The 15961-nt window shown below is 47.8% G+C and overlaps 1 protein-coding gene across 3 annotated transcripts in view; it reads left to right on the forward strand.

Annotated features, from left to right (window-relative positions):
* LOC121081583 (myosin-3-like) overlaps nucleotides 1-15961 on the forward strand; it is a 36726-nt gene that overhangs the window by 5983 nt on the left and 14782 nt on the right. The window contains exons 2-20 of one of the 3 annotated variants that reach the window (XM_040580753.1): nucleotides 575-718; nucleotides 5161-5209; nucleotides 5760-5965; nucleotides 7177-7320; nucleotides 7403-7559; nucleotides 8337-8364; nucleotides 8446-8554; nucleotides 9019-9111; nucleotides 9440-9503; nucleotides 9585-9683; nucleotides 11051-11154; nucleotides 11235-11373; nucleotides 11933-12051; nucleotides 12244-12393; nucleotides 12841-13011; nucleotides 13645-13954; nucleotides 14122-14198; nucleotides 15182-15269; nucleotides 15361-15478. In XM_040580753.1, coding sequence (XP_040436687.1) covers nucleotides 7177-7320; nucleotides 7403-7559; nucleotides 8337-8364; nucleotides 8446-8554; nucleotides 9019-9111; nucleotides 9440-9503; nucleotides 9585-9683; nucleotides 11051-11154; nucleotides 11235-11373; nucleotides 11933-12051; nucleotides 12244-12393; nucleotides 12841-13011; nucleotides 13645-13954; nucleotides 14122-14198; nucleotides 15182-15269; nucleotides 15361-15478 — 1970 coding nt within the window. In that variant the 5' untranslated portion in view covers nucleotides 575-718; nucleotides 5161-5209; nucleotides 5760-5965. Of the gene's footprint in view, nucleotides 1-574; nucleotides 719-5160; nucleotides 5210-5759; nucleotides 5966-7176; nucleotides 7321-7402; nucleotides 7560-8336; nucleotides 8365-8445; nucleotides 8555-9018; nucleotides 9112-9439; nucleotides 9504-9584; nucleotides 9684-11050; nucleotides 11155-11234; nucleotides 11374-11394; nucleotides 11482-11932; nucleotides 12052-12243; nucleotides 12394-12840; nucleotides 13012-13644; nucleotides 13955-14121; nucleotides 14199-15181; nucleotides 15270-15360; nucleotides 15479-15961 lie in introns of those variants that run through there. The other 2 variants (XM_040580761.1, XM_040580768.1) reach the window with 2 other exon arrangements.

A 15961-nucleotide genomic window follows, 5' to 3' on the forward strand; every position in this document is an offset into this window, starting at 1 on the left:
AGGCCAAGAAGTAAGCATCCTTCGCTTTTATAAGAAAATACTGGGACTGAATGTGCACACTGGTTCGCAGCAGCAACAGTGGCTCCTGAGCATCTGTGTATTAGATACAGGCTCTTGAGAAGTTAAGAAATCCCTCCTCACCACCTGATCTCTCCCTTTGCACCACACCATTTCTTAATTTAGTTTATATTTTTAGTGCACTTTGTTCACATTTGAAAAGATGTCTGTTGAAGGGGGCCATTGCTCTGAACACAGGTGTGTGGCTGAGCCCTTGCTCCTCGCCCACAGGCACCCTCATGGAGGTGTGGTGGACCGTGGTGACCTGGGTTCACAGCAGCAAGCCCAAGGCCTGTGCTCACCTTGCTTGGACCGCTCAGCCCCAGCACAGGTGGCTTTGGGTTTCCCTGGGGGCTGGCAGGGTCCTCCACGAGTGCAGAGGTGGCGCTTGTGTGTGGCCTGTCGTAGGTAATGGCTTTGTGGGTAGGAGGCTAATCCTGCGCAACCCTGGGGTTTAGGCGAAGCGGTTGGGATGTCCTCCAGTCCTGGGAGTGCGATAAGAAGTCTCTCTCTACAGGAATGGGACCAAACCCCAGATGTTATACTGGGAGTGAGGTGTCCACCAGCTGAGCCCTGGAGCCTCCAGGCTGCAGCCAGGTTTCCTTCTGCTGCCCCTGCTTCTGACACTGACTCTTCAATATCTGTCTCCACTTCTGGGAAGGTGAGAGACATCAGATAAAAATCCCCAGGCTAGAAAAAGATTTGATTTCGGGTCTCCTGTTTCCTGCATGCTGGGAGTGGCTGGAACCAGCCTGGTCAGAGGGGCTGAGCTCTGCTCAAGCCCTCCAAAAGCAGTGACGGGCTCTGTGACCAGCACTGAAGGGTTGGGTGCTCAGCACCATCACTCAGCTCAGGCCAAGCAGATCTGCCTTTTTTTAGCAGTTTGTGAATTGTCCTTCTGAGGTGCTCAATGATTCCGTGCACGGCGCAAGGAGCTTCGTGGCAGGCCCCTGGGGTCTGGATTTCACCCTGAAATCCACTGCTCACAGGCTGGTACGCAGATGTCCACAGTCTGCTTTGAGTCCAGCCCAGCTTCTTTCCGTTGAAGGAGGGAAATAATTCCACTGTGATCCCTGCAGAATGGGAAGAACAGCCACCTTGCCAGCGTGAAATATCGAGTATTTATAAAGCAGTTGCTCTCTGGAAAAGTCCAGACACATGGAATAAAAGCAGTAATCTTTCTTCAGCTTGCTGAAATTTTGGAATTTCCTTGGTTGGGTTGAAGGGTCTGCAGTGTCCCACTCATTCAACTCCTATTATGATTTATAAAAAGAGATCTAGATTTATCATGGTGCTTTGTGATTTTCATTTGCGTGAAGCTCTGTCATCTGTATTCGTACAGCTTGTCAAACATTCAGAGGCTCCAAAGCAGTACGTCTAAACATAGAAAGGCTTGTATACTTATTTCTTGAGCCAGAAATATCTAATGCATGTCCTTAAGATGGAAGAAAAAGACCCCCAAAAATCTGTATGTGCAGATTCACCTGCACTCCCTGAGTCTCAGCACTCCTGCTTTGTAGTGTTACAGGTACATTTTTATATCTTAGCGCTTGCTCCAGGCTACCCTCTGCTGAGATTTTTATAGCAACTATTATCTTGAGAAATGTTTTTGTATAATGATGAGGAACTGCTAGAAATAGAGTGTGACTGTTGTAATGAAAAGTGAGGCCTTTTCGAATAGCAGTCATGTGGTAGCAATGGCTGTTGTAGCTGGTTGTGTAGTTCATGGATCAGTTACTGAGAGATGTGACAGTCATTAATGTGTACTTTTTAAGCTACTAACCCTTGCTGGGTTGGGGAGAACATGAAATGATTCTGCAGCTTGTGGCTGTACTGGAAGGCTGTGATTAGCACATTTGAGACAACGGCTGCGTGCAAATGGTTTTAAACAGTGTTCTTGGTGCAGTGCTCAGCAGGTGCCTGTCACTAGCTGGCCGCAGGGGCTACCTGTGGGTCCTTGCTTGTTGCTGATTGTTTTCATAGAACCATGGAATCGTTCAGGTTGGAAAAGACCTTTAAGATCAAGTCCAACAGTTAACCCAGGACTGACAAGTCCATCACTAAACCATGTCCCCAAGTGCTGCATCTACATGTTTTTTGAATGCTTCCAGGGATGGAGATTCTACCACCTCCCTGGGCAGCCTGTTCCCATGTGTGACCACCCTCAGTGAAGATGTTTTTCCTACCATCCAATCTAAACCTCCCCTGATGCAGCTTGAGGCTGTTACTTCTTGTCCTGTCATTTGTTACGTGAGAGCAGAGACAGACTCCTGCCTGCCTACAGCCCCTGTCAGGCAGCTGTAGGGAGTGACCAGGTCCCCCCTGAGCCTCCTCCTCCCCAGGCTGAACCCCCCAGCAACCCCAGCCGCCCCCCACCAGACTGGTGCCCCAGCCCCTTCCCGGCTCAGGACACGCTCCAGCCCCTCTGCGTCCCTCTTGGAGTGAGGGGCCCAAAGTTGAACCCAGGGTTTGAGGGGCGGCCCCACCAGTGCTGAGCACATTTCCTGCACTCTGCTCCCAGCTGGGCACCTGGATCAGTGAGAGAAAATGGGGAGAGTGGCTCTTGCTGCCGGCGTGTGCTCTTTGCTCTGATCCTACAGCTGGATATAGGGAATAGGGTCCAGCCCCCTTGCTTTTGGACATGCCTGGGAGCGGGAAAAAGCTCTGTCTGAATCACACTGTCAATTCAGTATCAGGACAAAGCCCCAAACTGATAGTTTGTCTGCTGTGTCTCAGATTTTTGCAGACAGTAAACTCAGGCACTGTGCTGAGTTCAAAGGACCGATCACAGGGATGCTTGCTAAAAAAAGCTTTCCCTCATCCTCTAGGCTTAGGAGGATTCTAGGAATTCATGGTTCATGAGATATGTGGCTGTGGTGTCCATTTTTAGTGACCTTGAATGAAATTAAGGGCAATGTGGAACATGTTTGTCAAAACACTAATGACAGTGATGCTCCTGCAAGACCATGGGGTCAGTTTTTCTCTGGCAGACTGAAAGATGAGGTGACATCCTCCACACTGAGAAGCAGTGGTCCTGGTGGGCTCCAGTGGGCGTGGTGCTTTGGGTGGTGGCAGGAGTCATCTGGGGTAGGTTTCTGGCTTCGCAGAGGTCCTGTAGGCTTCATTCTGGTGAGGAAGGCTGGTGCTGCAGCGTGTCCATGCAGTGTGGAGGGTGAACTGTGACAGAAGATGACTAAAACAGGCAGGGTGACTTGCAGCAGAGTGGCCTCTGTCCATGCAGGCATGAAGGCTCCCATTGCTCCTGCCAGCTGCTGTCCTCGCCTGCCCTGCCAGCTGAGCTCAATGTGCAGCCACTGCCTGTCTGCCCTGTACCAACCACACAGAGCATTTGGGGCTGGAGGGCCTCCATTCAGAGCCCACGCTGGCCCGAAGACGTGTCGTACCTCCTTTGCAAGAGTTTGTGAGTCAGCTTTGGAAGTTTTGCAAGAGTCAGCGAGGGCTTTATCTTGTTGAAAATGTGCAACCAAGAACAGAGGTGGTTGGGCCAAAGATAGCAACCCAGCTTCTGCCTGACTGTGCTGCCTGCTGGTCGTGGTGTGCTGCCCTGAAATGGGAAAGCTCAGCCTGGGGTCCTGCTGGACCCCCAATCTCTCCTGCAGAGCTGAAGAATTTTGCTGCATTTTTATTTTTCTCCATGCTAATTCCCACTGGTTTCTTATGCTTTTCAGGGTGCACGCACATAGGCTAAAATGGATTTAATGGTGGTTTGGCAGTGTGGTCCTGGAAGCCTGCAGCACAGCCCTGCTCTGGGGAAGGGAGAAGGGTGTCTGAGCCTGTGCTGGCCGTGCCTTTCCACCAGTCCTTGGTCTGTGCTGCCCAGCCCAGAGCTGCGTAGGTGCAGTGTATCCTTGCAGAGCCTGCTTCTCCTCAGACACATCTCTGCCTTTCCCCAGGTGTGGCTGAGCCTACAGCCCCAGGGATTCACGTGAAAGTGGTGCTCTGGGTCACAAGTGCTCAGGATTGTGCAGAGCTGCGCTGACCTAGCTAGCATGCAAAGGTGGCAGGTGCCCAGTGTTTTGGTGGCTGCTATGTCCCCTTACCAATATCCTGCTTACCTGGGAATTGCTGTCAGCTGTGTCTAAGAACCTGGTAGCACGGTGTGACGTGGCTTCTGCAGCTCTTTTGGGCAGCAAGGGCAGTGAACGTCCTAGGCAGCCAAAACTGTATTCGAAGCTAAATTTCTGTAGCACTGAAATGTTCATCCCCGGCTAGATTTGGGTTTTGCTCTTTGATTAACCTCTATTTTGCCATGGTTTGTCACATCATACTTCAGTCATGGCGTGTCTTCCCATCCTCCCTGACCCATGCAGTGAGGGGAAGCCACAAGAATTGCCATAACTGCTCCTACATAAATCCTCATCACCTTTTCCCCTTCCTTTCCTTTCCTCATCACCTTTCCCTTCCCCTTTTCCCTCCACCCCACGGGTGTTCCCTTGCCACTGTGCAACTCTGCCTATCCTGTGAGCAGGAGCAGTGGGGCAGGGCCCTTCTGGACTAGTATTTCTTTAACATATAGGTGAGAGCAGGTGTGAGTGAAGTGCTGGCCATGGTCATAGCTGGCAGGAGAGCAGGTTCCCAGTAGAGGAAATTCTCACAACAAAGAGTCTATAAACCACAGTTAGGTCCTGGGGTTACTAAAATTGGAAAAAAAGAGCAGCTCCTTTCTTTACGTACTGTATATGGCAGAAACTTAACGTGAATTGGTGAGCAGGCAGGAGTGTTGATCCCTTCCTTCCAAATATAGGGAAGGGGCTGAGTTAAGGGAACTGGCTGAGCCTATAAAACCTATCAGGGAGAAAGCTCTTGTTGGTGGCTCCCAGTCTCCTGACAGTGCCTGTGCTTTGTGGAGGGCTCCTGCTGCAGCTGCTGTTGCCCGTGCTTGGAGCTTTGCAAGCTGTAGCACTCTGGTGGGAAATCTGCTGTAGATTCCAAGCTGGGCCCTTCGTTGGGTAGAGAAGGACCGGTATCTGCAGTTTACTTTGCTGGTCCTCAGCTGGGGTGGTTGCTTGCAGTGAGAGGTAGAGGACCTTCAGAGAGGCTGTAGCTTAGCTGGAGTCTGACCTTCCACTTTTTCTCTTTCAGAGATCAGAGATGTGAGCCCGTTCCTTCCTTCTTTCTGTCAACTGACAAGGTGAGAATTTAAGCCATGAAAACCAGTGGCTTGCCCAGATTGGCATGAGCTGGCTTTCCCCTTGTGCTCACTGCAGGCAGGTCTTGGTTGTTCCCCTGCACAAGCAGCTCTAACCGGCCATGGCACGTGTCCGCTCCTGCCCGCTGTGGCTGCCCACCAGAGCACCAGGACAGGCTCCATGTTAAAAGGGAAGGGGGGAATCATAAATGAAGAACTGGAAATAAAACAGGCTTTCTTACTAAAGATTATGTGAACCCTCAAGAGATCCCTCCCCTTTGCTGCACTTCCCCGGGGAGCCCTCCTGCTCCTTAAGACATGGATCCCCTTTCCCTGGGGCCACGAAGGGTGGCAGCTCTCCTTCACAGCTTTTGTACATTTCAGCTTTGAAAGGCAAATACATCCCTGAAGACCTTGCAGCACACATCTGAGATGTGGGAAGGGTGCTGAGAGCAGCCAGCCTGGGGGGGCTGGTGGGTGTTCAGCTCCACTCTGCTCAACCTTAAGGACTGCAGAGGTGACCGCCGCTGCAGGGTCTGTCTTTCTGCTTCAGCCATGAGCAGAGATGCTGACATGGAGGTGTTTGGGGAGGCTGCACCATACCTGCGCAAGTCGGACAGGTAGAGGATAGAAGCTCAGAACCAGCCGTTTGATGCTAAGACCTACTGCTTTGTGGCTGACCCCGAGGTGGAGTACACCAAAGGGAAGATCAAGGCTGCACAGGATGGGAAGATAACTGTTGAGACAGAGGATGGCAGGGTAAGTGCATTCCTCCTGGCCCTCCTCCCCGCCCTGCTGAGGGCCCTAGGACTGCTGAAGAGGACAAGGAATGCTGCATAGACTGGCTCAGGCAAAAAATGTGCCCTGCCCTGCCCTCCCCTCCGACTGGGACCAGCCACAGTCTCCAGAGGGAAGTATTGCTCTGGGCACTGGGATGGTCATTCTTGGTTTAGGCTTTGAAGGTCAGGCAGTGCCCTGAAACAGTTTTGGTTGTAGTCTTCCCTGTCTTAGCATTCCTCAGCTGCTGCTTTTAACCTTTTCTCACCTAACACTGTCATATCCACTGATAAATTCCTTCTTTTAGTGGTAGTAGAGCAGGCAGCTACTTTGAAAGTGCCCTTGGCATGTGGAATTATTAACAGTGTCACTGGCTGCAAACAGTTTCCTAGAGATGCCTCCAAGGTGTTAATCTTGCAAAAATGCTGAAATGTCTTAGCAGCTCATGTCCTGGTAACGTTTGCAAGAATAGCTGCAGCTCAAAGAACCACTTCAACCAACCTCTTGGCAAGTAGGTGGTACAAGGTTTTTAAGAAAGCAAATAAAGGATAAAGCTGTCATCCCTTGGTTCGCTCCCAGCCTCCAGCAATCGCAGGCATGTGACTGAGCAGAGGCTGCAGCAGGCGTGCAGCTGCCATCCGTGTGTGCATCTGCTTTCCTGCACATCTGCCGCCGGCCCCTGACAGCACAGCCACAGGCTCTGGCTGTGTGACAGGATGGTCACCCACAATGTGAACCCAGTAGACGGTGCTATTTGGTAGAGCTGGAGCCTTTGTTCAATTAGGAATAGCAACAGGCATGACTGGAACAAATATGTTCTGAGGAAGGATTTGCTGTTGATGAATCTGATGCTGCTACTGTCCTGTCTCTTGGGCAGTGTGCAGCGTTGGTCTTGGAGGCTGAAAGGCAGGCTGGCAGCAGCTGTGCCCCTGGCTATTACAGCCGTGACCTGAAGTTCATAGGTCTGTGTGGATGTAGCAATTCCAGGACAGTAAACAAACATCCTGTAAATTTGCCAGTGTGGTAGAGCTCCTAATAGCCATATCTTGTTTTGCACAGTTAAACAGAAAGCAAAATACGAATTAGAGCAGCCTTCCAGATATTATTACCTCTCTGTGTTTGTGTCTCTGTGTGTACACATGGAAGGAGCATCAAGAGTTGCTAAATCAAGGTGAACTCTTTCTGAATTATAGATGGTTGCTGTCAAACCCGATGATGTATATGCCATGAACCCACCTAAATTTGACAGAACTGAGGATGTGGCCATGTTGACCCACCTGCATGAACCTGCCATCCTCTACAACCTCAAGGACCGCTACAGCTCCTGGATGATCTATGTTAGTTCCCTGTCATGGCAAAGGAGAAAATCCAGGTGCCAGGAGATGGACTTCACTGACTCTTTTTTTTTTTTTCATGCAGACCTACTCGGGGCTCTTCTGCATCACTGTCAACCCCTACAAGTGGCTGCCGGTGTACAACCCGGAGGTGGTGTTGGCCTACCGAGGCAAGAAGCGCCAGGAGGCCCCTCCACACATCTTCTCCATCTCGGACAACGCCTATCAGTTCATGCTGACCGGTGAGCTTTTCTGTTTTGACCAGACTCATAGAAAACAACTGTGTCAGAAACACTGCTTCTGCCAAATACCTTCCCTTGTCTGCCATGGGCTCGGTTGCCTTTCCCATCTCCTGCACGGGTGTGCTACCTGAATTCTTTGTTTTGCATCACCTTGCAGATTATCTCCTTGGGTTCACAACTATTGTACTGTGGAATTAGATGTGTCTTTTTTTATCGCTAGGTGATATAAAACCAGCTCCAGACATTTTTCCCTGAATCCCGAAATAGGTTTTCTATTTTTGAAGTGCTGCACTGTTGTACTGTACATTATCTGTATTTCTGGTCTAAGTACCGAGCTAAGCACCATAGCAGGAAGCACTGCAAGGGGCAGGTGTGGTTGGATAGGACACGCTATCTGGGAAGTCCCCAGTCAGCACACCAGCATGTAGCTTCAAGCAACAGCAGGTGGTTTCAACAGAGCTGGAAGAAATATTTTCACCAAAATAATGGGCTTAGTTTGATTGTTTCCTGTCCTGTGTTAAATAGTAATAAAGGTAAAGAATGGTAAAGATAGAAGCAAAGAGGAGAGTGCAGGATGGAACATAAGCAGAAGAGAGAAGATGAAAAGTGGAGCACAGGTTGGGGAAGAGAGGAGGAGAAGATAACCATGCATCCTTTCAGTTTTGTTTGCAGAGATTGTGGTTTTTTCCCTTTGAGGGACACTGGGTCATGGGTTACATGAGAACTTGCACTTTTCCGTACAGCTTCTCTGACTGCAGTTATTTTTCCCTTTGACAGATGATGAAAATCAGTCTATCCTAATCACGTAAGTACATCTGTCGCTTTGAACTTTGTCTTCTACAAAAAGTGGGTGGATAATTCTTTGCTCTGTGCTTACTTTTGACAGCGGAGAATCCGGTGCCGGGAAGACTGTGAACACGAAGCGTGTCATCCAGTACTTTGCAACAATTGCAGCGAGCGGGGACCTAGCCAAGAAGGAGGAGTCCTGGATGAAGGTTTGAGGAAGAAAGGCTTGGCAGAGGGGCAGTTTGGGATGTTATCGACTTATGGCTGCAAAAACATTTACTTCAAAATATGAAATATCATTTATTAGCTTCAGCCACTCTCAAGAGACAGTAAGACCAGGGGCTGATATGTGGTTAGGACCACAACAAATACAAGGCACCAGAGCTGCCACTGGTGTCCTGGAAGAATCAGAAGCTCCAGTGTCTTCACACAGAGCACTCTGTCCCTGTGGCCGAGAGATGAGAGCTCTGACCATGGGAGAAATTTTGTATAAGAGAAAAATGAATTGTCTACCGTTTACACACCATGCTGGTTCTTGGTGCTGCGGTAACACTGTACAGCTGAAATGGAGGGCACGTGGCTGCACATGTAATCAGGCAAGCCACAATATAGTCACTCTTTCCTGCCGCATAGTCCATGGTGTTTTTCAATAATTATTCAAATATTCTTGCAGTGTACGCTGAAAGATCAAATCATCAGCGCTAACCCACTGCTGGAGGCCTTTGGGAATGCCAAGACTGTGAGAAATGACAACTCCTCACGCTTTGTGAGTCATCGTGTTTCTCTCTGCTCTCCTGCATTGTTAATCCTAGCTGCCTGCTTGTTCCTCGCAACTGGGAGCCACTGGTCTGCGGGATAAATGTTCTTGGTGCAAACTTCTGGTTTGTTTGTCAGACGCTGATGTGTTTACAGCTGTTTCATGCTCACAGCTGCGTGGGCTGCAACAAGTTGTTCCCTGTTATCTGTGTTTGAATATCTAAGATAGGTCAGGCAGGTTTGAGATGCTGTCACTGAGATTCAGGAAAGGAAGGAAAACAGCCTGGCCTGTTACCCTGAGAATGCTGCACTGACCACTACTTTTGTCTGCTTGCCAGGGCAAATTCATTCGTATTCATTTTGGTACCTCTGGAAAACTGTCCTCTGCTGACATTGAGACCTGTGAGTACATGATGGGGCCTTACTGCTTTACTATAAAGTAAAGAAGAGCTTGAAAAATTTATATGTGCATACATATTACAGACTTGCTGGAAAAGTCAAGAGTCACTTTCCAGCTGAAAGCTGAGAGAAGCTACCACATCTTCTACCAGATCCTCTCCAACAAGAAGCCTGAACTGCTTGGTAAGGACAGCCATCACCTGGTGATGCTTTACAGTAAAATCAGTATGGGAAATTTTCCCCCAAATGTGCCAGCTCAGTGACAGAGGGTACTGTGGCACCTGCTGGCCTAGGGCCACATGTCACAAGCACCCAGCTTCCCTTTTTGGCAGGTGCCTCAGACCGTGCATTGAAGCTTTGGCCACGTGCTTATTCATGTAATCCAGCATCAACAATGCCTGGGTTACCAAAGCTGTACACGGCACTTTTATCTCTGTATAACAGTGTCACGTTAGGGGTTACTCCACCTCCAATTTATCTTCCCTGGGTAAGTTCTAACATAAACTGTGTGCAGGTGAGGTGTGGGGGTGGCTAGTTTACTCTGCCTTACACCTTGCTGTTCTTGCTTGTGTGGAAATTCCAACTGATATGGGCCAGATCCTGTGAGTAATCTTCAACAGAAAGGTAAGAAGTTCCCTGGGTGCAGGATGGCCAGATATTGTGATCTACAAACCATCTATCTAAACTCTTTATCACATAGGCAAAAGTTCTTCCCCATTTCCAGTACAGCCCCTCCAGCCTTTTCCCCCTTCCCACTGCCGTGGCATACCCTACCCGTGCCCCGCATCTCTCCCAGACCCTTCTGCCACACGCTCAACTACTGCACCCTCACTCCACCCTGCCCATCCCTCCCAGCTCTCCACAGAACATTTCCCAAGGTGGAGTTTCTCCCTGCATCCTCCCATTACGTGTCTTGCCGACGTTTACCACCTCCTTCTTCCCTTCTTCCCAACTGCCGTGCCCCAGAGGACTGCATGTCTGTACAAGGACACAGACAGATTTATCTTCAGCGTATGGGGGACTTCTCTCTGGCGTGCTGCACAGCACCGCTGCACACCTGCACACCTTCAGTTCTGCTCTTACTCTGCTCTAGGATTCAGGACTGAAAACAAGTTAGAATTTTGATCTCAATTAGATGGCGATAAACACACATGCTTGTATTACTTACGTGCATCAGCACACAACACCAGCAGGTGCAAGGGGCATTCAGGATGGATTAGTAGATGTCACATATGAGGACAAGCCTGTACGAGTCTTACCTAAAAATATCTTTCTTAAAAATAATTTATTTGGATGGCCCTTGTTCCTTGTTTGCCAGAGCTGAATGTTCAGTTCCCAGTTCACAGCATATTAAACTGGTAGGACTGAGAACTCACCTGGGACTTTCTGCTCATCCAGTGGAAGGCAGATGAATGGCTTTACTCTGTCTTTCCTGTCTCTTAATAGAAAAAATTGGGGATGCAAAAGGAAAAAGAGCCTGTGAAACCTTGCTGAGCCGTTGTTCCATTTTCGCTGCCAGTCTGGCTCTCACTCCTTTGTTTGCCTTTCAGAGATGCTCCTCATCACAGCCAACCCGTATGATTACCCATTCATCAGCCAAGGGGACATTTCTGTGGCCAGCATTGATGACCGGGAGGAGCTTGTTGCCACAGATGTGAGTACATTTAGCAAGGAGAGGCAGTATCACTTTTACCATCACCACTGTTCTAATCAGCTGATCTACCCGGTGTGCAGGCAGCCATTGACATTTTGGGCTTCAGCTCTGATGAGAGAATGGGGATTTACAAACTGACAGGAGCAATCCTGCACTACGGGAACATGAAATTCAAGCAGAAGCCACGTGAAGAGCAGGCAGAGCCGGATGGCACGGAAGGTAGTACCTTCATGGCTTGGAGAGATGTATTTCCAACTGTCTTCATACCATTTTTCACTAGAAATGCATGGAGTCTTCCAGGAAAGAACCAGTTGTTCCTCGATGAATGTAAGAAAAAAAAAAGGTTCAGCCTTCAGCTTACCACACCCTGTAGAGTTGCTTTCTGCATCCACTTTATTCCTGCTGAAGGACCCTGCGTGTGGGACACCTTGCTGTGGCGTGCACCAGTTTCTGATAGCAGATCCGGATGGGTTCTGCTTGGGTGATGTTGTGGAGAAGTGGCTTGAAGGGAAAACCACTCTGTTGCCCCATCACCGATGCATGCACTGGTTTTACCGTGCCTGTTGGTGCTGTTGTAGCCACTCAATCACGAGGGTGAGCCCAACAAGCCTTTTTGGAAAAGTAAATAAGAATGCCAATGAAGCTTTGTGGGTAGGGTAAAGCCAACCAGTCTGCCAAGTTTCAGAGTGAGCTCTGGCTGGTTCCAAGGAATTCGGCCTGTCCCAGCTAAGAAGAAAGTTTTTCAGCTTTTTTTTTTGTTTGTTTGTTTGTTTTACAGAGGCTGACAAAGCAGCGTACCTGATGGGCCTGAACTCAGCAGACTTGCTGAAAGCTTTGTGCTATCCCCGGGTGAAAGTGGGAAATGAGTATGTCATGAAGGGTCAAACAGTGGATCAGGTGAGTGTCAGGGAGCAGCAGGGACCATCCTCTCCCTGAGGGGCTGGAGTGGGTGCAGGTCACAGCTGGGTATCATCAGGACCATTAAGGCCTATTAGTGCACTCTGTGGGCTGATGGCACGTGTGCATGGCTTTATTCTGGTGATGCACTAGCGGTGCTCTGACACAGCTGTGTGAACCATCTCCTTGCAGGTGCAGCAGGCTGTGAATGTAATTTCCAGGTCAGTCTATGAAAAACTCTTCCTGTGGATGGTGATGCGCATCAACCAACAACTGGATACAAAGCTGCCAAGACAGCACTTTATTGGCATCTTAGACATTGCTGGCTTTGAGATTTTTGAGGTTTGGTTTTATATAGCACTCTCAGACTTCTGGCTATCTTTAAACACTTATTTATCCTTTTCTTTGACTTTTCTGACTTCTCCTTATCCTCATCCCAATGCAGCCCTGGAGAACAAGGCTGAAGCTGCTTCTGCCATTGTAGATCCACCAGCCACTTTGCAAGAGAAAAGAAACAGCTGAAGCATAGTTGTGAAGCTGCTGACTCCCTCCCCACAAAATCTCTATTTAGTGACGTTAGTGTCTCCCCAAAAAATTGCCAATTTAGGCTACATCAACCATGTGCTGCACAGCACAGCTTTTCTGTAAGCCTGAACCACCCATGATATATTCTTTATGCTATTACCAAAACCTTTCAGGGGTAGTCTTGCTGACCTTGCCCTGACATCACTATGAAATGAATTGAATAGAGTCAGTTTAACAATATTAACACATTTGCTCAAATATTAGTTCAACAGCCTGGAGCAGCTGTGCATCAACTTCACCAATGAGAAGCTGCAACAGTTCTTCAACCGCCACATGTTTGTGCTGGAGCAGGAGGAGTACAAGAAGGAAGGAATTGAGTGGGAGTTCATTGACTTTGGGATGGACCTGGCTGCCTGCATTGAGCTCATTGAGAAGGTGAGTTTCTTAGGCAGCTTGTGCAATCACACAAATCATATCTGGAAGGAGTTCTTGGGAGTGTTTGCACTGAGTGCCTTCAATACAACCTGTGTGAAGCTTCCGGGTCTCCTTACCTCTTCCTTTCCTTGAAACGTGACCCTGGTGACTGACTAGAGGTGTATTCTGCCTTCTGAGAAGAAATTGCTTTTATTTCTCCGTTCTGTCTTTTTCTCTTCCACAAAATTATATGGTCAGTTGTCATGTCATTTCATACCCCAGTTGTCTTCTGTCTTTGTGTCCTTCTCAAGTTTTCCTCTCAGTTAAACTGAAATATAAGAAAGCCTCATGTCTTCTTGCTTTTAGCTCGTTCTGGATAAGGAGAAGACACTACTGTATTCCAAGAAAATACTGCACAGTTTTTGCTTGGCTCACTTTGTTTTCTGGCTGATGGCTTGGTAGCTCAAATCTCTATGAAAATCTGGTGCTTTTGAATATCTTGCCAGCTTTTTTTCAGAAAAAAACTTACTTACCTGCTCCTCCCAAGCTAATTCTCTGTAAAATACCTCCAATACTTTACTTTTAGCATTTATTTCACTCCATATTATTATAACTTGAATTCATCTTATTTGAAAACACCTTTTTTCTATTCAGCCCATGGGCATCTTCTCCATCCTGGAAGAGGAGTGCATGTTCCCCAAGGCAACTGACACCTCTTTCAAGAACAAGCTCTACGACCAGCACCTGGGCAAGTCCAGCAACTTCCAGAAGCCCAAGCCTGCCAAAGGCAAGGCTGAGGCCCACTTCTCCCTGGTGCACTATGCTGGCACGGTGGACTACAACATCACTGGCTGGCTGGAGAAGAACAAGGACTCCCTGAATGAAAGTGTTGTGGGGCTGTATCAGAAATCATCAATGAAAATTTTATGCAGTCTTTATGCCACCTTTGCTTCCATAGATGAAGGTAAGATCAGAGGACTATGTCTCCTGTCTGGTGTTTCCAGCTGTAGCTATCACCTGACTTGAATCGGTGTTGTCAGTATTTGTGCTCTATGTATTAGATGCACAATTATAATGCTGTCAAAGGGATCTACAACAATACCTCAGTTGGACTGTCATCTCATTTTCCAGTTGAAAATGGTGGTATTAAGAAGAAAGGAACCAAGAAAAAGGGCTCTTCCTTCCAAACTGTCTCTGTACTCTTTCGGGTAGGTGCGTTCTCTGGCACAGCACGGGCCAGCTGCAGGGACCGCCGAGAAGGCAGTCCTGTCAGATCTGTCTGCACTGGCTCACCATTCCCACTTTCCCTGTTGCCATATGATACTGTGGAAAGTTACCTTTGGGATCTGGTAAAGCTTAATTTGAATTCTGCTTTGCTGATGAGGTCCAATGGGATGATGGTCATGTGCTTTGACCAGGTTACAGAGTTCCAAGACAGCCCAAAGATTGTCTTGGCTTTGACCTTTGGTGCTAACAGCATCCTTCCCTTCTTTGGCTGTAACTGGCTGCCTCCAGGGTGGGTCTCTGTGTGGCCCCCGGTGCCTTGCAGTCACTGTGGGCAACACGAATTACATGTTGCAGCCCCCCAATGCTAGTGTGACACATCTGTATCCTGGGGCCAGGAGCAGGCTCAGCCCTGCCTGACAGAACGAGGAACGCAGCCTTCACCTGGCTGTGACGTGGGTAATGTCAGCATTGCATGAAGTGATTGAAGAACCGCAATGCTAACAAAAGCTGTCCTGCAGAGCAGATGACCTCTGATGTCATAGACAAACATTGATTTTGTGGCTCAAGTCTCTTTTAATTATACATAACGAATATACTTAAGTAATAAAACCAAAAAAATCAACCCATTCTTTCATTCGATCAAAAGTTTGTTTGATCAAGGAAGACCACTGTTGGTATCCTGGAATATTGTTGCTTTCTTTCCATCTGTGTCCTGATTAATATGTCTTTATGATTCTAGCTGGTAAGGACACATTTTCATTTTAAGACAGGAGGAAAGCTTATCAATTGTATCTACTGTTAGTAGCTATTTACTTTGATGCCTACACAGGGTTGTAGAATATTCACTAGAAGAGTAAGGAAAAGATTCTGAATTTGTATTTTTCATTAGAGTCAAACCATATGGAGAATATTAGCATTATGTCTTGAATTAATACAGACTTTGCGAATGATCTCTTTTTTACAGGAAAATCTAAATAAGCTGATGTCCAACTTGCGAGCAACTCATCCTCATTTTGTGCGTTGTATCATTCCTAACGAAACAAAGACCCCAGGTAATTCATAAAACATAGATTAGAAATTGGCAGAAAGACCAATTGACCAGTGCTAGAAAAATGAATATATCCCCATGTTGCTCTGTCATAGGGCTGATGAATCACAAGCTTGTTCTGCACCAGCTGAGATGTAATGGTGTTCTGGAAGGCATTCGAATCTGCAGAAAAGGATTTCCCAGCAAGATATTATATGGGGATTTTAACCAGAGGTCTGTGATAACGTTCTTGTGTTTGAGCCCAATTCATTTGAGAGGAGAGTCTTGCTAAACAAGTCAATGATACAGTTCTTAGGAAAGTACTATTTTAATATTTAACAACCATGGAAAGTATGAAGACATATCTAATAGCAGGGTCTGTGGGGGCAGTGTCCACCCAAATGCCAGTGTAAATGCAGGTGTAAAGATTTCTGAAAATGCAGGAACTTGTCGTCTAAAAGATAGGCTTAAAGCAAGAGAGCAAGGGACCTGAAAAAGGATGTTGTCAAGGTAGAAGTGAAGTATACCTTTCCTGCAGTGAGGGTGAACAGCTTACCTGGGACACTCTCAAGGTTTGAAGGCTTCGAATAAGATTGAAATGTCTTTAAAAAAAATATTACTATATTAATCACAAGAAGGGGGCTGGATGAACACGGCATTGGGAGGATGGTGTGCCTGTGTTATAGAAGAGGTCAGAGAGATAATTTTAGCAGGCCC

This window comes from Falco naumanni, chromosome 1, assembly GCF_017639655.2.
Source record: "Falco naumanni isolate bFalNau1 chromosome 1, bFalNau1.pat, whole genome shotgun sequence".
NCBI classification, from domain to species: Eukaryota; Metazoa; Chordata; class Aves; order Falconiformes; family Falconidae; genus Falco; species Falco naumanni.